We start from the raw sequence: 27046 nt of genomic DNA on the forward strand, positions 1-27046 counted from the left end.
TATCTATCTATCTATCTATCATCTATCTAATACAGGTTAAAGTAGAGCAGTCTCCAGTGCATGAAACGTTAAAACCAATCAGAAGGCAGAACACAGCACGAGCCGGCCTTGTCAGCCAATCAGCATCCAGAGGAGGGGCGGGCACTGCGTTGTTTGGAACGAGTTCACTTCCTCCTCCGAGAGGCGAGATCGATAAGCTTTATCAGCGGCAGTCGAGCAGAAAAGGGAGGAAAACCTGAACGTTTCCCGCTGACACAGGTACTTTACAAGAAATGTTGTCGTTGTTGTCGTATTGATTAACCCGCTGTGGTTAAAATGAGAATAAACACGGTGTGGACTCGTCTGTGTTGAAGTGAAAGCAGCAGCAGCTGCTCACGAGACCGCGGCGGCATGTGATGTGGATTAAGGAGCACAGCCCGGATCCTGCTCCTCATGATGCAGCAGCTCTGCAAACATTACCTGTGTCTCTTCACTCTGCTGTTCCTCTGCTTCCCCAGCTCTCTCTGTCCTCACTTTCACTTTCCCACGGAAGAAAGTGTGACGGGAAAGTTTACAATCTTGGTTGGCAGCTTTACACAAAGACCCAGAACATGAAATATGTGTCTGTTGGATAACACATGGAAATACTTTTCTGGTTAGTTTTTATAATAACTCGTGCTTATTGGATCAACTGTAACCCAATGCACAGAAGTGATGCATTGGAAATATCAAGCAGGACTGTCTAAAGGAAGTGGTTAGTGACAACCAGAAGTTGAAATTGCTGTATTTATCACAAAAAAATATATAATAAATAGTACTTTTGTGTTTCATATACCAAACCTAAAACATTTTTGACAGATCCAGACAACCCCGCTCCTTACATCTGACACCAAATATAGATCAGAAGTTAGAAAGTTTATTTTTTTCTAGATATCCCAACAAAGAGCAAAAAAGATGTAAAAATATTGCAAAATAAGAGTCATCTTAAGTTAACTTGAAATGTTTTACTTCGTTTTAAAGCAGAGGTATTACACTGGAAGGTTTGAATTTAATTCATTATCTGTCTATAAAATTTGAACAAGTAAGGAAAATAAGTAAAAATTTCAATATGATGCTATTTTCATTGCTAAGAAAGAATGTGGGTCAAATAGTGAGAGAGAAATTGTTGAGCTCTCCACACGATGACCAACCTGAACATACTGCAGTTACTCTTTACTGCTGACATGAGGAACAATGGTCATTTTCACCAAATGCAACCTCACGGTAGATTATAGCAGTAGTAGTACAACGGGGATCTAAGTACAAATTTAAACACCCTCAAAGTTTCAATAAATAAAAAAACTGCACTTTCTCATTTATTTATCTTAATTATTACTTAATTACAGCTTAATTTATCTTAATTATTTTTACATCTGCCAATTTTCTGTCTGCTTTACAATAAATAAAAGTAAAAATGATCTGCACAAATGAGAAATTGTGTGATTTAATGGTGTTGATGCGTTGAAAAAAATCATCCACCAACAGCTGAAGTGGTTTTGATGAGACATTTCTCTAAAGTTTCTTCAAATACTTGTTTTTTTTCTCTCACAGTTATCAACATGTTTGCGAACCTCCTGGGAATGTAGATGAAGGAGTGGAATGAAAAGTGGAGCCGCGTAGCAGCAAACGGTGGCGCTTCCATTCCCCCCGTCTCCAACAAAGGACCAGACATGGTGCATGTTTACAACTGCCATCCTTTTGCCTCGCAGCAGATTGTCCAGGTACGTTTCACTATACGAGAGGAAAGGACCGTTTGAAATGTTCATGCAGTCACAGGGTTGTTTCCCGTTTGCAGGTGGGGCAGGAGCCTGGACTGGTCTGCTGTGGAGGAGGAGCTCTGTTTGTGGTGGCAACTGGAGGATGCAAGGTCAGCAACCTTTTTCTGACCACGTTGGCTCTCTTTCTCCCACGGCTGCAATATTTCACCTTTAATCTGGATAACATGTCTGATTTTTGAGAGTTAGTTTAGCGGTTTAATCTTTATTTTGTTGCCGTGTTTTGTTGTTTTAGCTGTGTTAGCCATTTTACTTGTATTTTTTTTTCTTATCTTTACAAGAGTTTTTCTCTGTTTAGCTATTTTACCCATTTTGACTGTTTTGACTGTCGTTTTTCGATTTATTTATTTTTTCAAACTACTTTTTGTAGTTTTTTTCAGTTCTTTTGGCTGTTTGTTTCCGCCATTTTGTCTCTTTTTGAAGTATTTGTATTTCCCTTTTCTGTATTAGTTTAAGGTTTTAGTTTTTTCGGGTGTTTTTGATTTTTTGTCTGTTTAAAAAAAAAAAAAAAGGAAGAAAAGGGAAAAAGGGTAGTGTCTTTGTAAACAACAAGTATCACATCCATTGTGCACCCTGCAATAAAGACAATAAAAACAAAACCTAGTGAGTAGTTTCAGAAATTGTTAGTTAAACGTCAACATTTCTGCCGTGAATTCTGCCAACGTGCCGCCTGTGAGAGTTTCTATATGTGACATTTTAAATGTGTGAAACACAAAGACCCAAAAACATTTAACTTAAAGAGGTCCTGCAGCTTGGGCGGATAAAGATAGACCAGATTTAATGATCACAGAAGTGGCATTTGTTGGTTTTACAGCTATTTATCAACTTTAATGATTCATTTCTACGTGTCAGTGACTGTTTCATTATGCTGTGTTTCCCTAAATGAAGGTGGAGTCCTACAGTCTGGAGCGGGAAGGCTGTCCTCTCATCTGCCGCTTTGCCACGATGGGCACTGTGAAGAGCATCCGTCATAGCACGATGGGTAAAGACGCCCCGTCTCTCCCTCAGCCGCAGTAACAAAATGATAGGAGCCGATTGTCACTTTCAGAATACTTAACCAGATCCGATTCAGACTGTGACGTTTAGCGAATGCTGGGTAGTTAGGTCTGCAAGGTGGAGGTGAGCGAAAGTGTCATGGAGGTGCTGCTCGCATCAAACCCGTCAGAGGGACTATGAGTGTCACACTTGTGTATTCTCTGGAAGCCATGTCGAGTTTTGAAAACAGACTACTACTACTGATGGTGAATAAGTTGCTGGTCTCAGAAAAAAAATATAATTATTGAAAAAAAAAAAAAGATTTAACTTGTCTTCTTGGTGCTTCTGCGCCTCCAGGAGACTACCTGGTGACCATTGAGGAAAAGAACAGCGCCACCTACCTGCGAGCCTACACCAACTGGAGATACCAGGTACACATGGATGAGTAATCTTATAAGAAGTTTTTTTTTTTTTTTTTTTTTTACAACTACTGAAACAAGCGTCTCCTCACACAACAAGTCTTTAACTTTCCACTGTCTTTAAATGTTCACAATTGAAACGATTTCTGTTTGAATCGGTGCAAAAAGAGACAAGCACATTTTGTAGACAAACTTCCACGACCACTGGACGAGAAGAAATGCCCTCGCTCGCCTCACGAAGGGTTAAGCTGCTGCGAAGAGCTAAAAAAAAAAAGAAACTCAACCAAAGTGAGTTTGAATAGTTTCTTGCCTTGCGTCCAGGCAGAGGAGAAATCCCGCGTCGGGGTGCGTTTGTTGGGCCACCTGCTGCGCGGGGCGTCGGTGTGGGGCGGCGTGCAGATGGAGATCATCGAGATCCCGCTGTCGGAGCGTCCCGTCGCTGTGGCCTGCTGCCCCATAACAGGTGACCTCCTGGTGGGCTGTGAGAACACTCTGGTTCTGTTTACTTTGAGGACCCAGAACCAGCAGAACCTGGTAAGAAGTTGCAATTTAATTGTATCTTTAATACTTTTATTTAAAAAAGAAAAAAAAATAGCTCATTAGTTTTGCACAGTATTACTGTGGGATGCCGTTGAAGCAATAGTGGATTTCATATTTTGTTTGCAAAAGCTCAAAAAATCATTAAGAAAAACACGATGTCTTAATGGCTTTGGCAGTTTCTCCAATCAGCATAATGGTTAATTTCACTGAAATCTAAATTACAGTAATATATTTGTTGTCTCTGTGTAATAAAGCAGAGTCAGCAGAACCTGCAGAGTTCCTGGGCGAACACTCATCAGAGCTCCGGTCAAGGTAACGAAACACACTTCTTTTTTTTTTCCCAGTGGCTTGTCCGACCGCTTTATCAGTCCAAACAAACTTTACATGATGTGCCAAATCATTCACCGAGTCACCCACAATCATGGTTTCTTCTTTCATGTAAGGTGCTCAACTGTTTAGGATTCAATGTCTTAACCAAGGACACATAACAGGGGCAAGATGGGGATTGAACCACCAACTTTTGAATTGAAACATGAACCACTCTAAACTAACCCATAAAAATATATTGAAACACATTGTTTGATTATGAAGTGAAATGATGTAATATTTTTACAATCCAGCAAAGAACAAGTGACGTACAGAGACGATGATACTCCCATGATGCATCTTTTATTCCAATCCTGTAAAGAGAGCGGCTCTGAACCAGCACTGGATTAACAGGGTTACCTCAGACATCATATCCAGCTGTTATTAAAAGTATGGCGAGAAATCAAGTCTGCAGGAGGGAATATTACAATGTGCTCCAGCACCCCCTGGTGGACAACATGCATAAGTACGCTTACTTTACGTTTAACATGTGAGTGGGCGAACATTCATGAAATAACAAACCACATTAAATCAAAAACATGATAATAATTTCAAAAAAAATTTTTTTTATTTAATCTCAGTTAGACGGCTAAAACTAGACCTCAGAGTATTTTAAACATCTGGACTCTTTGATCAAGAGTAAATCAAGTGAAAATGTCCTCTTTTTCTTTTTTAAACCAGCCACTTGATATTTACTCTGTTAAAAGGTTAATGATTAGAAATATTTTTGTATGTTTATTGCTTCTTTTACTCAAACCTTTTCTACTCGTAGGTCAAACTTCAAACCAGCATCTTTCCATCCTGGATTTTGAACGTTGTGTCATCCTTCATCTCCCAAAGATGACACCCAAACAGGTAGCTGTAATCAGTGGTTCACTTCTTCCTCGGTATATAACTCAAAGTAGATAAATGTCAATATTTCTGTTTACACTATTGAAATTATTTTGTTGAACTGTGTGTGCTGAACCAGCTGTAAATAGCATCTATGACTCATTGAATAATACATATATGTCTTCAGTGTTTTCAAATAACATACTTTTTTGAATTATGTGAATAAGTAAGAAATCGGTGTTCAAGGTTCGTCTATTTAATGTCCTTTTTTCTGCAATCATGCATCATGTGTTGATGAACTAACCTCTGACTAGGAAGAAATAGACCAATACCGAGACTGAGATTTGCTTTTGAATCCTTGAGATAACAGCAGTGAAATGTATATTTGTGACTGCTGTCCACCAGGTGGCGCTGTGTGGAGGCTATGTGGCTGTGCAGGCAGAGCTGGAGGTTCTGATACTAAAACTGGAAACAACATCTGAGCTTAAACCCCTGGAAGAATCATCGGACACAAATAAAAGTGGTAACAACACTCAAAGTCATGAAGTTTTTCTCTGTTTTTGTTGGTTTCTGTTCCACAACTGACACATTTTGAACGCAGCGATGAAGCACACTGTATTAATGAAGCACTTGTGCTCGCATTACCCCCTGCTGAGTGTCGTCACATTAAACGGCGCATGACTCTCCAGTTCAAATTACACAAAGTGAACGTCACTGTTGTTGTTTTTTTTCTTTTTTTCTCCTTTTTTCCCTTTTTTTTCTCTTTTTTCCCTTTTTTTCTCTTTTTCCTTTTTTTCCCTTTTTTTTCCTTTTTATGAATAAATCGCTAAACAGAGAGACTTTTGACTATTTTTCTAAGCTTAGCTGAGTTTAAGTTAACTTTAGATAATGTTGGAGAGCTCACAGTTTTCAGAACCAAATATTTTATGTGTTTTAATAACATAATGGTGATAATGTATTTAAGCGCTTCATGCTTTCTGCTTCTCAATCTGACTTTGAGTCTTGAGGCGTGTTTCTGTATTTGCAGCAGACTACCTCGATGACCAAGTCGACTTCCTGCTCATTCCGAGACACCAAGAGTTGCTGGGTGATCGAGCCAAAGACTGCGACGTCCCTGTCAGCATTGAAAAGACGGGGCTGGAGGACAGGCGACAGTACTCCCTGTCTTACCTTCTCTTCAGGTGGGTCCGAGCCTGTCCCGTAGATCTCCACAGTGTGAATATTTCTGCCTGTGTGAGTACGATTGAGCAGCTTTCCATGTCTCGCGCAGGCGTTTTTCCCCGGAGTTCTTCCAAGGCTGCAGCGTGGAGGAGACGCAGCTTCACTCCCTGCAGCTCTACCCGATGCACACCGGTGAGCGAGACACACCAAGCCACAGTGAGGCGGATTATTATCAGTGTGTGAGAATGAGGCTCTACCAGAGTTATAAGTCCAGGGTGATTAGTACAGAAATCATCCAAGTTATGGTTTCTTCTGATAACCAATGAATTTGAGCCTCGACTTAACAAATGTAGAAAAGCATGATGACGTTTTCTACTAAAATTCTGTGTCATACTTTTTAATTTACCAAATGTTTGTGATTAATAATGCCTTTCTTTCATTTGTATTTATTCTATTTTAACTGTATATATCAATTATTCCCAGAATATGTTTGAGTAGAGTTCAGATAGTTGATTTTTAATGGCTTGTTTTAGTAAAATTTAGATTTAGATTTTGCCAACTTCACCTGAGAAGAAGTGTGCGTCCAGATTAGAGAGTCTGCCCCGGTCAGTTAACTATGAGCAGCCACTGAATGCATCCCTCAGCCTATAGCTATTTCTGTGATATTTGATCACAAGTTAAACTGCTTCTGACTTATCGACTAACCCATCAAGAAATGCTAAAAAAAGAAACACCCTGAGTGATTTCACATTTGTCAAATGCGTCAGGATAGTTTTTGATTTAAGGATCGAGTGTGTTGCCGACGTTACAACGCTTAATGACTGCCTCACTGTTTGTCCGGTCTGCAGGTAACCAGTCGGTGTCTGTGGACGACCCAGCGTGTATGTTCTGTTTCTTCTCTCTTCCCACCGCGGGCTACCTTTACAGTCTGAAGGGTGGAGTCGAGCTGCTCTCCACCTATCAGTATCCAGAGAAGGTCCTGGAGGCGGTGCTAACAGACCATCTGCTGCACGTCATAACCAAGTACGTTTGCAGCCTTAATGCAGACGTCGTCAAGGTTTCACACCCTCTTTTTCTTCGCTCCGGCACTGGGTGACTGACAGGGGACACTTTGGACTGATCGCTAATCCATCATAAGGCTGTAAAAATGCTTTTATCAAACGTTTATTATTATATAATTTTCCTCCTTTTTAATGTGATGTGATTTCATTTCCAGAGGTCTATTCTATACCCCTTCAAAATAGTTCCATAGTCTCTTTTTTATTTGTTCCTGTATTGATTTACCTGAATACTATGTGCTAACTGTATGTAAAGATATATTTATATTCAGTGTTGGCCTTCTGCCAGGTCCTCGTGAAACCTTTTCAATTATATTGCAAATATACATGATTATGTATTTAAAAAAACATGACTTGCTGAGGAGTTTTATCTCCCAGGTGGTTCGGTGGTAGCTTGTGATCCTCTCAAACAACTGGAGGAAGTTGTTAGACAAAGATGCATGTTCTCTTTACTGCCCTTATATAAACTAACCAGGAAAGAAATTGAATGGATGTATAGATGAAGTTTACAGTTAATAAAGATTTCCCTTAGTTTTTGTTAACATTTATCATTATTAGATTTTTTCTATGTTTTGTTGTTTCACTTCTCATATAATGTTGGGATTGGCATGTGGATTACATGTAATAGTTACGTGCTGTTGTGTGTCTGGTAGGAGTGCGCTGCAGTGCTTCACGGTACGTTGTGCAGCAGTGGCAGCCAGGATTGAAGACCCCTACATTGACACCACCATGAGGGTACGGACTTGACATTTTGCAAGGAATTCCTGATATATAAGCTTCTATTGTTGCTCCTAGTTGTTATTTTATTTGATATAGCACATTTATTAATCTGTTTGTGTCCCTGCCAAGGCTGTATTTCCATTTCTGTGCACTCGCACTGATTTCTTTTGTAATCCCAAACAACATGCGGTCTAGCAATGCAGTTATTCCTTATTTAGTATATATATATATATATATATATATATATATATATATATATATGTGTGTGTGTGTGTGTGTGTGTGTTTGCAAGGCGTGTCCACCCAGCAGTCTGGACGTGTGCGCACTCAGGATGCAGCTATTCATCGGCCTGCGGTCAGTGTGCGTCTATGGGCGCCACGTTATCCTGCTGTCCACCGCTGACACAGAGACGCCAGAGGAACCGGAGCGCAGCACGCAGCGTAGAGGCCTGTACGTCACACACACACACACACACACACACACACACACACACACACACACACACACACACACACACACACACACACACACACACACACACACACACACACACACACACACACACACACACACACACACACACACACACACACACACACACACACACACACACACACACACACACACACACACACACACACACACACACACACACACACACACACACACACACACACACACACACACACACACACACACACACACACACACACACACACACACACACACACACACACACACACACACACACACACACACACACACACACACACACACACACACACACACACACACACACACACACACACACACACACACACACACACACACACACACACACACACACACACACACACACACACACACACACACACACACACACACACACACACACACACACACACACACACACACACACACACACACACACACACACACACACACACACACACACACACACACACACACACACACACACACACACACACACACACACACACACACACACACACACACACACACACACACACACACACACACAAAATTAGCTGTTTTTAGGAACATTTGCAGCTGGATGCCTTCGAATTTTACGGTCAAACTCAGTTTTGAAGGGCTTTTCCTGCTTGTAATCTTATGATTAAAAACCATTATAGTTAGTTTTTTTTGGCGTCATGCAATGTGGTTTTATCTTGTGAAATGATAAAGATAGTGAGTCAGATTAGCAAAGTCTTCCCTTGCAGACAGAGACCTTGAGGATAATAAGCGTCCTTCCATCAGCCCTCTCCCTGCAGGCACCTGAACACTCAGAGAGATTTGTGAGCGCCGCTGGTGAGCGCACAGTTATTTCCAAACCGCCTGTTTACTGTGTGTGTGTGTTGTGATTTTAGCGATATGAAAGAGCACAACACGCTGACTGGTATTTTCCTTGCGGTGGGAATCGATCCCGCCACATCGCCAGCTCTGGAGAGTCTTCTGTCCCGCCCCTTCCTGTAAGACGATCCCCTCCCCACTCCCACCCCCCGGAACCCCATCCACCCCAGTCTGTGTTGGCACTTTCAGGTCAAGCTGCTGAACCAACTCCCCTAAAAATTCTCACCATGATGGATTAACCAACCGAATTTAAAGGAAAAAAAATTGACTTCTTGATTTGTATTCACATTAATTTAATAACAAAATCACTCAAACAGATGCTAAAGTTTTGCATTTATTTATAAAATTAATGTTGTTCGCTGTGGTCTAACAAACAGTTATATTCCTCAATGTCAAGTTCGGAAAAGTTGTTCATACATTTTCTCTGAACTGCCTAGAAGCAGCATACATGATCTAGTATTAATGCTTTTTATCACCTCAGCGAGAATCTTTACTCTCAATATTTTTCCCAGCGACCAACTCCACTTTCAATCGTCAATGACAAGTTTAGTTGTTTCTAAAAAAGGATTTAATTACTCAAATTCCAGCAAAACTCTTAGAAGTCATGTTTTATCTGAAAAAACAATGAATGGTTTTAATTTGAGTTGACTGAATGTAGTTTGATCTGAAAGTGACAACAATTTGTGTTTTAGCACCTAAACCTAGTTAAACATAACCTGCCTAACTGCCCCCAGTGTGTGAGCGTGCGTGCGCGTGTGTGAGCGTGTGTGAGCGTGTGCGTGTGTGCGTGCGCTGTTCGCTCACAAACTAATCACGTTAAGACTGAATTATAAGTCAATAAAAGGCAGGCTGCTATTGTTTTATTAGCCTTTGTATACACACACACTCACGGACCTTTTCACTGAGTACGCGTGCGATCTAATGTGATCCAGTTATACAAAGAACTTTGTTTGATTTAGGTTATACACTTCCAAATGGCGTTAAGCTGGACGGCGTTATAATGAGAAATGTTTCTAGTATTTTGGGCGTCCTGTTAACATGCATGAGGAGGCTGAATTAAGAAGCACCTCCCAGGAACCTCACTCAATCACTGCATATCCGCCAGTGTGACTTTTTGTCAGTCTTCTCATGAACAGATGGAGATTATCGGCATCAAAATGTTGTTACACAATTCTTTGAAAGAGCGCTGAAGAGTGGAGTCAGTGGATTATGAAGGATCGGGACAAAGAACTAATGACAGAATTAATGATGGAATTGTATTTCAAGCTTGTTGGTGGGGCTCAAAAACGTAACTTTATGAATAAATTAATAGAAACAACAGTCCTGCTAAAGCCAGATAGTCTGATGTACAGTATTTTTATGGATTGTGATCTGGGAAAGCTGAAGGATTTTTTATAGTAAGTAAATTTGTTACATTTATAAATTCATACATTTATCTGGTGGTTTTTTTTTTTCTTCCTCTCTGATGTTTCTTTAGTTCTTGTGTTATTTGGGTTATTTTAATACCTTTAATTTACTTTGCGCATGAAAGAACCTGCTGCTCCTAATTTATTCACTGTTTCAGGGTCGGCCACCACAAAAAACAACAGATAGACCCAAGTCAAGAGATCAGTGATGGAACAGTGAGAGCTTTCTAATCTATTAGTAGAACAGTCACATTAATATGAAAGTTCAACTGTGGGGGTGACATTGTGTAAATCAGAGATGAGAAATGTCAGGCAATGGCTGATGAGACCTCCGTCCATATTTACCTGAAGAGAATCATTGTGATTAAAAATGGTGTTGGAGTTCAGCAATTCCTTACTTTAAAAAAAAAAAAAAAAAAAAAAAAAACAAGCAGCAGATAGGAAAACAGCTATAAAATCTACTTCTTTTTTTTTTTTTTTTTTTACTGTATTCTGCACTAAAACACGTGATTAAAAACATCCGTTTTAAAACTGCACATTTTTCTTTGTTAAAACAGATTTAATAATGTCGATTGTAGATATTTTCATAATTTACGTCTCCCTCATTGCACTGAAACAAAAGGGAACTTTGTCGGTATTTATAGACGATGTTTTTGTGGTCATGCCCAGTCTGTGGACCGAAATAAGTGACAGTCGTGTTCCTGACAATACTGGTAATAACAGTCTATATTTTCAATGCTTTTAAAGAATCTGAATTTACTTTTTATCATCATAATTAGATTTTCTTCCCCACCCTTTACTTTACACTGCACGTGTGTTAAATTCTCCACTCTCTGGATATCTTTCTGTCTCAGTACATCTACAGTAGGAGGTTTTGACAGACAATCGATGTGTGAAATGTTGGTGTGTCTACTTGGTACAAACTCCCCTGACCATCATCTCCTCAAGTGTTTTGTTATAAAATCACTGTGTGGCGATCGCTGTTGCCGACATTAACGCATATTTTACTCAGGTATAATTTATTTTGTGTCATGTTAGTCCTTTATCGGGCAAGTCAACGAATTTCTGAACGCCTCCATTTGTTTTAGTTTTATTTTTTTTAGGGCCGACTGATATGGAGTTTACGGGGCCGATGCAGATTCCGATATTGGTGAATAAAAAAATTCTGATAATGGCTATATCGGCTGATTACATTTCTTTTTAAGTGCTGGGGCGACGTGTGGGCGTTAATACGTAGATTAGAAATGCGTTGCGATGCGACTTATCAAACATGGCGACGTCCGGTCAATGTGGCAGCAGCGGTAAAAGCAAATACGGCGAACCAGCTGACGTATCAGTCACGTAGCTTTGAAATGTCCCGACTATTTAAACGAGTGTACTATGAAAGGTTAACCTGTTCACTAACCGTTTACTAACCGTCTTGTAAAGTTTCTAATTTCACAGCTGCTGTTTTACCTGTCATGATACTCAAGAAGTTAAGTTTGACAAATTAAGTTTGACAAATACAATGATACTGTCGCACTCAGGATTACACTGAACATCTTTACCACTGGCTCGGTAGAAACATTCAGTAAAGCCCAGTAAACTGTTATTGTATTGCTGTGGATGAAACCGTTTCTACTTTCTTGAAATAAAGAGCTGTGGCCATTTCTCTAACTGGGCTGTTATTGTTTACCTCTCCGTGCAACGTTTGGCCTCAGGGGCAGGAAGTGGACCATCTCCTCTGCCAAAGAACCCAGTTCAGTGGGACACGGGTGGAACGTCTATGTGGTGGACACGGTCTCCCCCCTCACTCTCTACCAGGAGATGGTAATAGGACACACTCACTGAAACCTACTCTGCTGGAATTAGTTTTATTTTCTATGTCTAAGTATTGAAGATGAGAAAGAAATATGCACCTTGGTACATTTAATAAGCTGTTTTATCAGTTTATCAAAGCTGAGTTTTGTTTCTACAAACGTTTTTGTCTGGTTTTGTAAGTAGAAGAGCGTATCCTGGATCCTCATCCTGTGGATGAGTTTGTCCGTGACTTGAGTCTCTGTGTGTCAGGATGAATACAGCCAGCGCTACGTCGAGACCAACCCGCAGGCTCAAAGCCATCGACACCTCCTCAGTGAAGCTCACCTCCTCCTGCGTGCCTCCTTAATTCAGACGTCCAAACAGCAGCGGGACAGCAGAGGGGAAACTGTAGCGTCCCTGCAGGGGGACACTGACGGACCAGCAGATGAAATAGCTTCTGCAGAGACGGACGGTGGAGAACTGGATGGAGCTTTCAGGCAGAACTGCGCCCTGCTGGGAGACAGTTTCAGCAGGTAACAAACAAAACTTAGTCCAAAAGCCAAAATGTCCTGGAATCTCTGGAATCTGTGAGAATTTCATTAAAGAAAAAAATATAACTAAATATAATATTTTCTCAGTAATATTCAGGCTTTGTCAGTATCAACAGACTCATGTCGTCTCTGCAGTGAGCCACTAGGTGGCGATGGCAATGTTTTAAGCTTCATTTTCATGTCACACTGCCTATCACAGTTTGTGACACTGGCGAGCGAAAGGCCTTTAGGATTGTATTAAAAACTGCTTTGTAATCCCGCCTTTAGTGGAAAGTTGATGCAGAACACCACAGCTTCACTAGATTCATCCATTGATTCAAGTTTGATCAATTATCTCCTCGTGCCTCATTTGGAATAAAACTGCTGCTAATTAAGGGTTAGACCGTTAAACCCGCATGTCTTGTTACATCACTTTATTCAGGGTTCATGTAATTTGATCCCTCAATCAGACTGAAAATAACATCTGATCCGGTTTAAGCAGTGTGTTTCAGCTCTCTCTCTTGCTTCACTCTGCCAGGGGCAGTCAGAAGGACTGCCACCTGGCTCTGCCGTACTACAGGATGTCCGGCCTGTCCGTCACAGAGATCATGTCTAGGAACCGCCCACATCCAAGCAGCCCTCACTCCTTCGGACCCGGCTTCCTGTTTTACCTGAAACACTTCCTGTTGGAAGAAACAGATCACATTCTCAGTCAGGTACACAAAAAAGCATTACAACTCGTGACAATGTGGTTTAACTTTTGACCTTTTGAAAAAATGATTACCTGGTTCCTTTGATTAAGCAACATAAAAGGAAAAAAAACAACAACTCCCAAATAATCCCTCACACGACTTTGCGCACCTGCAGGAAGCGGCTGATGAAGTCATTCACATTTTCAGCCAATCGGAGCCTTCCATGCTTGTGAGCGTGTGTGCCAGCCCCGCCATGTCCCGCGTCAGCGCCGACCGGACACTGCAGATCTTACAACACCTGGAGGATACGGCCGGCGTGTCGGTGCCCATGACCATTACCATGGCAACCATGATGCTGCGTTTGGACGACCTGCCGCAGTACACACAGCTGATGGAGAGACACGCTGAGGTGAGTGTATATATACACATATATCCAAATATAAACACATTTCATGTATTAAGTACCAATATTCCTAAAGCTGTAGTGTACATAAACTCACTCTTAACACACATGAACCTTTATTACTGAATGTATTTTTAAAAAAAAAGTGTTTGAACGTGAGGATTAAATGAAGTGAGGAGACGATGGCGGCTGACCGGAGTTCTCCTCACTGTTCAGATGATGCTGGTGTACGGCTTTATCGAGGAGCCGAGGCTGCTCCTGCACGGTGGGGGAGGGGGTCAGAACGCCCACGTCCGTCCCACAGCTTTGTCCCGGCAGCTGGCGAACTCCCAGCCGGGCCTGCTGGTGGCCGCTATGGTGGCTTTACACGAGAACAACAAAGTCCAGCTGGAGCAAGTGGATCACATTTTCAAGGTGCGTGAATGTCGTGACTAGTTTCAGTAGAAGTTGTGTTTATCAGACCTACGTTCACTATGTTAAAAGGAACAGTGAAACGTGTGTGTGTGCATGTGTGTGGGTTCAGGAGCTGAGCTGTGCGAACAGCTTACAGGTGGATTTCTGGGAGGCGATGCTCATGGCGTCCTCGCAGGAAGCCATCATCCAGGAGCTGTTGTTCCGGCTGTCGTCTGTTTACATCGACCGGCTGACCAACTCAGAGACACAGTCCAGTCTAACTCTCACCACACCAAGACGCAGGTCACTGAAGAGCGCCGACGATCTGGTGAGGCAAAGCACGGTTATTTGTTTTCAACTAAAAGACAGCAGAATGTTCAAATCTGATTTTGAACAATACTTAAAAAAAAGAATTGAAATTGTAATAAGAGGAAAAATTAAACATCCATGCGTTATTGTAATCTGTCCGGGATGTAACCTGCCTTCACTCATAGTTCACTGAGGTCAGCTCAAGTGACAGAAATGTGTCTGCGTCGAAAAAGACTCAAAAATGCATTTAAAAGACACAAATCAAGATTCATTGGAAGGCTGTCACACACAACCATCATATAGCCTCTATACCAGCTTTACCAAGTTAAGATTAGTGACTCATTCCAGCTGACAGGAGGTGTTGGAAACAGAATGCGTTAAAAAGTTCCTCAATATTTTTTCCGCATGCCTTAAGAGTCTTAATAAATTTGTGTGTGTGTGTGTGTGTGTGTGTGTGTGTGTGTGTGTGTGTGTGTGTGTGTGTGTGTGTGTGTGTGTGTGTGTGTGTGTGTGTGTGTGTGTGTGTGTGTGTGTGTGTGTGTGTGTGTGTGTGTGTGTGTGTGTGTGTGTGTGTGTGTGTGTGTGTGTGTGTGTGTGTGTGTGTGTGTGTGTGTGTGTGTGTGTGTGTGTGTGTGTGTGTGTGTGTTTCAGATCAACTCGTGTTCTCATTACGGCGCCCTGTACCCGTGGCTCACTGTTCTCAGTCATGCTCACACTACCAGCCCGCAACACCAGGAGGCGCTGCACAAACTACAGGTTTGTTTTCAAGTGGGGTTTTTTTTTTTTTTTTTTTTTTTCCAGGATGAATCAAAAAATGAAAACAAGAAGAGGCTTTTTACTTGTAGATTACGTTGCTAAAGGGGTAATCATCAGGACTTTCCTTCCTTCCATTGAGACCTGGGCGCTAAACGCTGTCTGTCGCAAGCTAAAAACATTTGTCGGACTGAACACACCCACACCGCAGACTTTTCTCTCTGCTGGACTCTGGCAGGAGGAACCACAGCCTGAAGCGCAGAACAACCACGTTCTACAACAGCTTCATTCCTCAGGTCATAAGACGGTTGAACTGCAAATAATAATAATGGTTCTGCTGTCAGGTCTTGGGGATGATGCAATAATTATAAATCCAGTGCAATAACTATCATCGTATGCATCGTTGGCACTTTGTTTACTGCTTTAAATGTGTTTTCATACCTTTTTACTGTGTGTGTTTACACTTTTATTGCTGATTTCACTAGACACGTTTTAAAAGCCTAAGTTGAGCCTTGTGCTGAAAAGGTTTGTTCTTGCGTGCGCCTATGGTGCTTCTGTTTTGAATGACAATAAAACTATATCTATTGTGTGAGAAGCGCTCTCCTACTGGCTGCTGGTCTCAAGTCTCGGCTGAGACTTTCTTTGGGGAGTTTGCATGTTGGTTTTCTCCCTCTTTCCTTAAACATGTAATGGAAAATATTTGCTCAATTTGAATTTGATGGTAATCATCTGGGAGGTGAGGAAACCAGCTGCTGGAGGTTTGAGAGTAACTTTCCCCCAGTCAATGGAAAAATGTGTCTTTGTTAACACCGTGCATGTTGATAATTTATGTCAACAGTATAAATTGTGGCAGCATGTTTCGTTGTCTTACATTGAACACGGCGTCCTCAACTTTTGGGCAATTGGTGTTGTACTGGCAAGTGTCAATTCTTGCTGTTATTCTGGTATTTAGATATTTAGGATAAACGTTAGATTCTCCGGTTTGTAATTGAGCAAAGCATTATAGCTCTGATACCTCCCAGGAGAGGCCCCACACCACAAGTTGAGAACCTCTGGTGTAAGCTGATAAAGTGACTGTGAGCTCTCTCTCTCTCTCTCTCTCTCTCTCTCTCTCTCTCTCTCACTCTCTCTCTCTCTCTCCAGTCTCTACTTTGTGGTCCGTCGCTCTCTGTGGGGTCCGTCGCGCCGCTGTTGGAGCGCCTGTCAGAGGAAACCGTCTGGGGCTTCAGCCTGCACCTTCTCTGCACCACCAGGAGGGGGCAGTATGGCCAGAGCATCGAGAAGCTGCTGGACCGCTGTCCTCAGGCCATCATCGCTTTTGCCAATCACCAGTTACAAGACAAACACATGGCGAGTTCTTCAAACTTCACTCAGGACTACTGGAATGCGGGAGATCAAAAATAATGGCCCTCGGACCGAAACCGGCGCAGCAGAGGATCAATCACCGACACTGCAAAGTGTAGAAATTACTATCAAAACATGAACCTAGAATTATCAATTAAAAGTAAAAGAAGAAGCGTCAGTGTCAAAGCCAAACAGAATGAATGTACTAAAACACGTAGACTCGAGAGTTTAAAGTGTTTCAGTACATGGGTTTAAATGAAATTTCACTTTATTTCCCTTCAGGGAGAATTGTTAAAATTGGCTTTATGTTATAAATGACTCGTGCTGTTGTGCAAAAAATGTGTATTTCGCAGCTATTAACCTCCCATGTTACTGGTCGGACCCACTCGTGATTAAATTGGTTTATATTTGTCTCTCTGACTAAAATGAGTTTGTGTCTTTTGTGTTTAATCCTCTTTTCTTGGCACATTTTTTCAGGCTTTATGGTGGCAGAAGCTGCTCCCAGAGCTTTGTAAGCGCACCAGAGCTTCCCCGGACAACAGCATCTTATTGGCTGCTCTCAAAGGTATGAACATGTTCCATACTTCACATCATAGTTTCCTGTATTTCACCTTCAAAATCCAAAAAGTTTTTAATGTGACTTTAAACCTCAAGAGTAATAAAGGAAAACTGTGTTCGACTCGTAAGCAGATAAAACTTTCATTCTTTATATCATGACTTCCATGACAGTAACTACAAAATTAAATAATCGCAGGACAAACACAGGTTGTCTTCTAAGGATTCCTACCGATATTTCCAGATACGGGACTATAAACGGCCGAGTGGGAATTGGGAATCCCTGAAAAGATGAAAATATAAGGCAAAAATTGTTTTAAATTTCTACTCTGTCCCTAATTAACTAAAAAGGATTAAAGAATAATTAAATTACTAATGAAACAAGATACAAATAAAGTAAAACAAAAAAATGTAATAACTGTATACTCTTTGAAGAAAAACGGAATATAATGAAATAAGAAACACTTTTTTTTTTTTTCTAATAAATTTTGATTAATCGTTTCTAATGAAACTGGGAGCATCAGGAAGTCGTATGATAATGTCTTTGCTGTGTGTTTACGTGTCCACAGAGACGCTGGTGGTGGTTGCCATGGAGATGAGCCCTGCAGAGTTTCTGGAGCTCATACCCGACGACGGCGCGGCATCCTACTTCCTGCCTCACCTGTTGACCTGCAGCCAGCGACACCTGCTGGCCAACTGAACACTTGCGTATTTATTTTTATCCTCCGACTGAGCAGTTTGAGGATCGTTTTACCGAGAGGACGTCCGGCAAGACGAGACGATTCGGCTCCGGCTGACCGCAGACAATCGTGTTATTAAAGTACAACGACAACTTTACCCATAAATAAAACCACATCCTTCCACCTTGTGTGTTCTTTACTGTCCAAGTAACATAAAGCTAAGAAGTAAAACAAACAAAAAAAGTATATCCTACTTTCTTTACGTCTTAAAATATTTGATAAAATAAGGATGTTTTTGTCCCACATAGGGGAAATTTTAATTGTTACAGCAGGAAGTAATGCAGGTAGTACAAGAGAAGGATATAAACAATAAATTAAAAGTGAAAAAAAACAGGTTATGGAGTTAGGCAGCTTCCCATCGCAGATTCTGATGTCTTCAGGTTATCGTCACTGTATTTATTGTACTAATGAAAGACTAAATAAAAATGATGGAACAGAGATAAAGCATAACAGTAAGCGCTATGACAGATATTCACAATGAGAAGTGTCACATTAGGAAGACCTGCATCTAAGTCAAAATAGCCTCCATGTCCTGTTCATTCTTATCTGTCAAAGCCTGAGACCAATATATTGCTTACGATTTATGTATTTATTTATTTTTTCTGTGTCATGTTCCATTACAAACAGCTCCTGGATCCTTTAATGTGGTTCTTCTAAGAGGAGGATTAATCTTCTTTAATTGAAGTCACATTGTGGTCTGTCCCATTCAGAACGTTCTCTTGCAAATACTAAATTGATATTAAAACACAGAGATTAAAAGTGTTTCCTTTGGTTGACTTCATCAATCCACGTAATTTGTTTGACATACCTTTCTCACGGCTTCAATGAGAGTTGTATTGCTGATCCCCTGAAAGGCAGCGATCCTTATCCGAAGGCCCAAATGTTGGTGGTCGACTGCAAACACGTTGCCATTAATGCCTAAAAATAAATACATTATTCATTCTGGGGAGCAGTTTGGGGGGGCCAAGGGTTTTGTTCAGGTTAATTAATCCAAATTACAAACTCGCGTCCCCAAACTCTGGTCCACCACTGCCCAAGCAGAATCTCTTCAAAAGTCTTTTATGACACAAATAACAAACAACACAAACATTCTGAATGAGCATTTGTGGCTGCAGCCTGTATGGAGGTTTGCTTCAAGGTGAGACGAATATTTACGTCACGACTTTGTGTTTTTTTAAGAATTCTGATTGGGTATTCTGGCTTCATGCTTCTCGTTACACTGCCCCCTACAGGCTTGGCTGCTCATAGCAGCTCTGAACCGGGTCTATATGCAGGTCCGGGTCTATATGCAGGTCTATGTCAAGATTATTTAAACAGGGACAGGTGTTTGAATGAGGGGAGTGGGCGTGACAGGTCGCCAGATGCCGAGAAGCGAAAAAAGTGATCAAAATCTTTCAAAAAAGTATGGGGGCGTGGCCACAACCATGCCACAAGGTCCGATGTTTGCCATGAAACAGGAAGTGCAGTGTAAACAGCTTGAACACAGTTAGATCGGTCTCAACGTTGACACATTGCATCAGAGGCCGGCCCTCATCACAACCATATGATGACTCTCCGTCATAACGCCATTCGACGGCGTGGCAATGGGCAAGAACGCCATGAAACAGGAAGTGCATTGTAAACAGCTTGAACGTCGTCAAATTGGCCTGAAAATTGACACGTTGCATCAGAATCCGGCCCTCATCATAGTCATACAACAATTTCTACCATCAGCCATGGCGCCACCTGCTGGAAACAGGAAGTGGAGTGAAAATAACCTGAACCTGCTCCGTTCTGCCTCAGATTTCACACGTTGCATCACAGTCCGGCCCTCATCACATGAATCTCAGTCGTGGCGCCACTTGAGGGAGTGGACGTGCCCACGCCACAAACATTAATATTCGCAACCAAGCAGGAAGTATACTGTAAATACTGTCAACATTGTCCGTTCGGGCTCAAACTTTTCCAGTAGTTTTCTCTGACAAATCCTTCATATGGGTGCATATGAACTTATTTATTCTCTTGTGATGTCAGTTGAGTCAGACAGAACATGTTGTTTATCTCATCTGGTCTCATCTTACCTGTTGACACCACAGCATTTGAAGCAGGGGCAGTAGATGTCATATTTGTAGATGATATCATTGTTGAAACTGGGGTCACAGCAGTGGTCACAGCATTACACCCATCGCCCTCACAACAGGTCGGTTCACTAAAAAAGCCCTCGATGTTTTGGAAATATGTTAGCCCTGATATTTCTGACATAGAGTCAAAGATGCCTTGAGAAACACAGACAGAAATTGTTGTGTTGCTGGAACCGTTTACCGCTGTGGAAGAAAAATAAAAATCATTTGTTTAGCTTCAAAGTGTTGAAAACCTTTTTTTTTACCCACAAGTTTTCTCCATTCAAGAAAAACATGACTTTTCATGAAAAACCTATGTGGTGTAGAGTAATGTCTGGACAATTATTAAAAAAGAAAGAAACATTTGTTGTTACTTTACTCCACAAAGCGATTTAAAGTCTGAGAATTTGTATGAAATATTTTACCTCGACAACAAAGAGTGAGAATGATAATGATGTGAAGTCTTACCGTTTCTACTGAAGCACCTGTCCTCCACTCCCTCCCATTGTTGTAGAAATGCGCATAGCTGTCCTGCCACACAAACAAAACACTGTCTATCATTACTGGCCTCATTGATCGGTGCTGAAAAAATAAAAATAAAAAAGGAACTTCCAATATTTAGATGATCGTTTTTGTACCTTTAGATATGCATTTCCTCCATTTGGACATACTAATGGGAGCTTCTGAGTTGCAGTAATCAGTGTCGCAGCAGCGGGCAGATTCAAGTGCATTGAAAAAACCTGCATTGGTTGAAAATGTTTGATTCCCAGTGGCTGGACACAGAGAGGACGATGCACAACCTCTGAAGATTACTTCTGATGAATTCAGTCCAATAGTGACTGCAGAGTAAAAATGAAGAGGTTGTTTTTTTTTACCACAAATGCAAACAACATATCATTTTATATTCCATATGTAAAAATATCATATATTCTAATATATCTGCATTTGATACTGAAATGATTACCTAGAGAAGAAGTTGTGATGCACATGGTCTCTGAGGAACACGTGACAGAGTCTGTCGTTGAACACTCTGTATCCCTGCAGGTTAAACACTGAAGTGCTCCAACTGTGAGAACAAAAAAAACCATCAGTCAAACTATTGTTTTTTTCATACATGAAGTTCAAACCCAACGGTTCGATGGTCTATAACACCAGAAAATTCTTCAGTACTTCAGCAAAGAAACCCATACCCAGAAGAACTGTTTGTAGAAGTCATAAAAATACTGCTTGTTTTATTGATTTGGCGGCATTTTAGAATTGCTCCACGTCTTCAGATTCAACTTCGTGTTTCTCTAAGATTATCCTCATTTGTGTAATTTTTAATCAGGCAGTTCAGACTACAAATATATTGTGTTGTATGAATAAATAAAATTACCTGAACCTGAGACGGCCCAGAGGAGAGTCGACAGAAGAATCAGCTTCATGGTGAAGAAGAAGTTCGTACTGCTGGTCACTTCAGTTTTGATTTCATCTACGGGGAATGAGGTGCCAATTGTTCTAATGTTTATAGGCTTCCCGGACAGACACACCCCAGGCTCTTTGACAATAAAGTGTCTATGACTTTCCATGCAACAATAGATGTCATTAATGGCGCTGCCTTACCTGTACTACCACATAAGTGAAGAATGGACTTCCCTGGAATCAAAACACATCTTTTAAATAAGTACTTTTAAAAAACGAAATTATTCCACGTTGCTCAAAAATTTGAGCGTTCCAAAGAATAATTAAAGAAAAACAATATTTGTAACCCAGACAAATATGTTACTGTATTTACAAAGTTCCTCAGGTATGTTACTGTTTAAAAAGGTTAAAAGAACAAATAAGTTAAATATAATATGTAAATATGGTTAAAATTCATGTTCATTTGTTTTAAAAAGGGTTTAAATCCGCTAAAGTATCTGAGTAAACGTTAAAAAAACAAAACAAGAAAAGTATAAAACGCTTCTCGTGGCATTTTATTTTGTTCTATTGTGAAGAGCAAAAGGAAGTGCCGTGTTTGTATACCACTGCTGCCAGTTATTTGTTGTATTAACTTGACACGAGTGACAACCGGAAGTGACATTTCGTGGGGGGGCGGGGGGTGGCGGTGATTTAGCTTGACAGGGCAGACGAACGTAATTGTGAATATATGCGCAGCTGTTTGAGTAATTAAGTGAGTTTTCTGGATCGTTAACCCGATGGTCGGTGATGGACACTCATTTTATTGCAGGTAAGGTTACATATAGACATGTTTCATCTAGAAGTTTGTCCTGCTGTAACTTATTTACAGCTGACTATAGAGACTTTTTCTTCTTCAGTGATCTGGCCTGGAGGTGAAGATTGCTCATAATTGGAGCATAATGTTCATATAAAATATATGTATATAAAAAAAATAGGAGCAACGTTTGTTTTATAATTATTCTTATTATCAACACATTATTTCCCCATATTTCTACACCATTACTCAGATATGGAAGAATGAGACAGTTATATGCATAAATAAGTTGAGTGAATTTTGATCCAATCCTGATCTAATTTTACACATTATGCTTATTTTTTGCTACTATTGACTTGTAACTTGCCACCAGTCGGACACACTCACATGCCAGAGAGTTGGGACGTTGTGCTAATTGTGAATAAAATCAAAATGCAAATCTCATGAGCTCATTTTTTATTCCCAAAAGAACACAAACAACATCTCGACTAGTAAATATCACATTCTTTCCCAGTGCGCGAAAATATTTCATGGCAGCAACATATTTAAAAAAAAAGATTGTTCACAGATTAAGCATATATACGTGTGTGTGTATATATATATATATAATTTTTTATTTTTTTCATGTGTCATGTTCCATTACAAACGGCTCACATCCAGGATCCTTTAATGTGGTTCTTCTATGAGGTGGATCCATCTTCGGTAATTGATATCACATTGACCATGTGGTCTGTCCCATTCAGAACGTTCACTTGCAAATACTAAATTGAGATTAAAACACAGAGATTAAAAGTTTTTCCTTTTGTTGACTTCATCAATCCACGTAATTTGTTTGACATACCTTTCTCACGGCTTCAATGAGAGTTGTATTGCTGATCCCCTGAAAGGCAGCGATCCTTATCCGAAGGCCCAAATGTTGGTCTGATGGGAACATCAAGAAAGAGACATTATTTATTCTGGGGAGCAGTTTGGGGGGGGGGGGGGGGGGGGGGGGGGGGGCAAGGGTTTTGCTCAGGGACCCACTGTGTTAACCTGCCAGCAGCGAGATTCAAACCAGCAAACCTCCAAATTACAAACTCGCTTCTCCAACCTCCGATCCACCACTGCCCAAGCAGAATGTCATCAAAAAGTCTTTTAAGAGAAATATTAAACAGCACAAATCCAAACATTCTGAATGACCAATTGTAGCTGCAGCCTGTATAGAGGTTTGCTTCAAGGTGAAATCTTTGACTCATTGTTTTTTTTAGTTGTTTGTCTTGTCTGGTTTTGGAGTGTATGAGCAGTGCATGTTGTTTGTTAAAACGGTAAGAGCACTAATGTATAAGTTTTGGTTCTCATCACTTTTTATTTTCTTTGTGGTCATTAGGGTTAGGGTTAGGTTACTACGCGGAGCAGGAACTCCTGCTCATGTGAGCATGTCAGCGAGGAAGAGACGGCTCCCATGAATGAAGTTGTGGTCCACCTGTTTGCTGAAGGCACTCTGACATTTGAGTGTCTGATGTACAAACCACTGAAATGACCTCATGAGGCTGGCTGCAGCTCCCTTGAGGGGCGGAGGAGCAGAGCTCATTGACAATGAGTGAATGAGGCCGTCAGCAGCACTCTGCACCACAACGAGCCCGCGGTCGCCATGCACCTTTATGAAGGAGCTACAGAATGAACCAGTTGGTTTCTACTTGAGAGGCTTTTAACTGGACCAGACCCTCTGGACTGTTTTGACCTGTGCCAGGGGAAGGTAAAGGTTTAGTAGACCTCCATAGCGGCCTTGCTGCCCTTCTTCCTCTGCCCACTTGGCGGTTTCTGTACCACAAAGAGCAGCTTTGGTTTGAGACGATGTCGGTGCTGCTTGGCTACAATCCACTGGCAGGCTGAGTGAGGAAACTATCACTGCTTCTCCTGGAGAGTCTGCTGTCGGCGCAAGACCTCCGAACCTCCTCCGGTGCGAAGCACTCAGAGTTACAGGATTCTCGAGGGGCTGACATTATATCTTCTGGTAATATCAGTTGAATCAGTCAAAAAGTGTAGTTCATCAAATCTTATCTCACCTGTTGAATTCAAGGTGGGTGTTATAGGGGGTGTAATTGGTTCAGGTGAGGTCACAGTAGTTGTTGTTGTCATACTATTACACCCATCGCCCTCACAACAGGTCGGTCCACTGATGAAACTCCCAATGTTTTGTAAAAATAGTCGCTCTGTTATTTCTGATTTAGCGTCACAGATGCTTTGAGAAACACAGCCAGCAACTCCTCCTGACTCCTCCACATCCCTGGAATATACAATAACTGGAGAAGAAGAGGACACACAACACCTATTCTAGTCCCTGATGTGTGCCTGAACGCCACAGCCCACTGGACTGTTGTGGCTGAAAATGAAGGCCGACGCAAATTACATCAAAGTCCAAGTCACGTTCATTGCTGATGTCTACTTTCCAGTGGTTTTCAATGATGAGATATAATTGATATCAGTTACTAGCCATGAGAACAATTTCAATATAGTTTGTTGATATTGGACAAATCCTTCATATGGGTGTATTGGAACGTATTTATTCTCCTGTGATGTCAGTTGAGTCAGACAGAACATGTCGTTTATCTCATCTGGTCTCATCTTACCTGTTGACACCTCAGTATTTGGAGTAGGTGCAATAGAGGTCATATTTGTAGAAGATATTGCTGAAATTGGGGTCACAGTAGTGGTCACAGCATTACACCCAATGCCCTCACAACAGATCGGTCCACTGATGAAACTCCCAAAGTTTTGTAAAAATGGTCGATTTGCAACATCTGATACAGCGTCACAGATGCTTTGAGAAACACAGCCAGCAAGTGCAGTGTTGCTGGAATCATTTAACACTGTGGGAGAAAAAGAAAAACAATTTGTTTGGTTTCAAAGTATTAAAAAACTTTTTTTCCAGAAGTTTTCTCTGTTCAAGAAAAACATAACTTGTCATGAAAAACCTGAGTATTGTAGAGTAATGCACATGAATGTCCAGCAGTGAGCTGCACCACAATGTTAACCAATTCATTCTAACCTGAGCTCATTTAATCTAATCTAATGTGATCTGATTTAATCTACACTAATGGGTAGAAACCACATTTTACTGTCAATATGGAAAGCTATTAAAATGTATTTTTTCTTTTTTACAAAAAGAAGAATTAAAGGATGCTTCAAATGATTTCTATTATTTTGAACACAATATTTTGATTAATTTTCTTATTAAAACCATTTTTGTATATATATTTATATATATATATATATATATATATATATATATATATATATATATATATATATATATATATGAAATAAATAAAAAGCCCAGTTTTTTATTCAAGCGTTCGCTGTAACTTTACACCACAAAGTTATTTCCAGTGGGAATTTATTTGAGGTATTTTAGATCTACAAAAGACAGTGGGAAAAACATGATGTAAAGTCTTACCGATTCCACTAAAACACATGTCCTCCACTCCTTCACATAGAAGAATACCAGAGCAGTCTCCATCAGGGTCACAAAAGAAACAGCTCAGACCATTAGATGTTGAATCGGTCGATTCTGAAACAGAAAGGAGTGGAATCATTTAGGCAAAGATAGAAATGATCATAATTAAAAATTTTTTTTAACTCAGATTCTATTAGATCTTTGTTTTATGTGTCATCAGTCTGCAATTCACTTATTTGTCTGTTTTTGGTAAGTAAGATGTGTCAGTACTGTGCAGGTAGAATAACTTGACTTATACTCATCCTGCTCATCTGAGTTGATCTCTTTTTTTTTTTTTTTTTTTTAACCAAAGAGTTTTGGATTTACTGAAATCCTTGAAATCCTTTCAGTGGTCAAATCTGTATGATATACAGTGGAACACCAGCAAACCTCTAAACCTCCCAACATGTCACTGTATGGTTCACCAGCTCCCAGCATGTTTTGGCAGAACTTTCCAGTGGTTTTCAATGATGAGATATAATTGATATCAGTTGTTAGTCATAAAAAACAATTTGAATATAGTTTGTTGATATTGGACAAATCCTTCATATGGGTGTATTAAAACCTATTTATTCTCTTGTGATGTCAGTTGAGTCAGACAGAACATGTCGTTTATCTCGCCTGGTCTCATCTTACCCGTTGACACCTCAGCATTTGAAGTTCAAACCCAACGGTTCGATGGTCTATATATAACACCAGAAAACTACTTCAGAAAAGAAACCTATACCCAATACAACTGCATGTAAAAGCTGACAAGCTTAAAAATACTGCTTGTTTTATTGATTTGGCTGCATTTTAGAATTGCTCCACGTCTTCAGACTCAACTTTGTGTTTCTCTCATATTATCCTTGTTTGTTTTGTTCATGCAGAAAATCATGGCGTATTCGCAAGGAAATTTGTAATCAGACTCTCCAAATACATTGTGTTATAGGAATAAATAAAATTACCTGAACTTGAGAGGGCCCAGAGGAGAGTCGACAGAAGAATCAGCTTCATGGTGAAGAAGAAGTTCTTACTGCTGGTCACTTCAGTTTTGATTTCATCTATGGGGAATGAGGTGCCAATTGTTCTAATGTTTACAGGCTTCCCGGACAGACACACCCCAGGCTCTTTGACAATAAAGTGTGTGGGACTTTCCAT

At 40.6% G+C, this 27046-nt stretch overlaps 2 protein-coding genes and 1 long non-coding RNA gene across 8 annotated transcripts; 1 reads left to right on the forward strand and 2 right to left on the reverse strand.

The window, feature by feature from the left end:
- Positions 1–127: 127 nt before the first annotated feature.
- Positions 128–18491, forward strand: hps3 (HPS3 biogenesis of lysosomal organelles complex 2 subunit 1). Of its 6 annotated transcripts, none has more exons than XM_080473683.1 (25): positions 129–258; positions 498–634; positions 1570–1739; positions 1814–1885; positions 2682–2775; positions 3126–3199; positions 3509–3721; positions 3982–4039; positions 4866–4948; positions 5330–5447; positions 5952–6105; positions 6195–6277; positions 6934–7108; positions 7797–7878; positions 8156–8313; positions 12341–12449; positions 12690–12952; positions 13488–13665; positions 13817–14050; positions 14261–14458; positions 14568–14765; positions 15398–15502; positions 16643–16849; positions 17321–17408; positions 17968–18491. In XM_080473683.1, the coding sequence occupies exons 3-25, from the start codon at positions 1605–1607 to the stop codon at positions 18096–18098; spliced, it is 3210 nt and encodes a 1069-aa protein (XP_080329809.1). In that variant the 5' UTR covers positions 129–258; positions 498–634; positions 1570–1604; the 3' UTR covers positions 18099–18491. The 6 variants fall into 6 exon arrangements, with proteins under 6 accessions (XP_080329811.1, XP_080329809.1, XP_080329806.1 ...); XM_080473680.1 differs by lacking the exon at positions 498–634 and adding an exon at positions 9252–9353; XM_080473681.1 differs by lacking the exon at positions 498–634 and adding an exon at positions 9252–9353 and having other exon boundaries at positions 3985–4039.
- Positions 18259–21719, reverse strand: LOC308115862. The gene is made up of 7 exons (XR_013935737.1): positions 21613–21719; positions 21202–21303; positions 20876–21076; positions 20706–20768; positions 20199–20441; positions 18947–19056; positions 18259–18866 (listed from the first exon to the last, which is right to left on the reverse strand). It is a non-coding gene; the product is annotated as an uncharacterized lncRNA (long non-coding RNA).
- A 1155-nt stretch (positions 21720–22874) lies between these two features.
- Positions 22875–27046, reverse strand: LOC308115508 (uncharacterized protein; the record flags this gene model as incomplete). The annotated part of the gene is made up of 5 exons (XM_080473065.1): positions 22875–23192; positions 23273–23352; positions 25041–25280; positions 25868–25981; positions 26854–27046. The coding sequence occupies 5 exons, from the start codon at positions 27044–27046 to the stop codon at positions 23112–23114; spliced, it is 708 nt and encodes a 235-aa protein (XP_080329191.1). The 3' UTR covers positions 22875–23111.

This window comes from Lipophrys pholis (assembly GCF_963383615.2).
Source record: "Lipophrys pholis genome assembly, chromosome: 10".
NCBI classification, from domain to species: Eukaryota; Metazoa; Chordata; class Actinopteri; order Blenniiformes; family Blenniidae; genus Lipophrys; species Lipophrys pholis.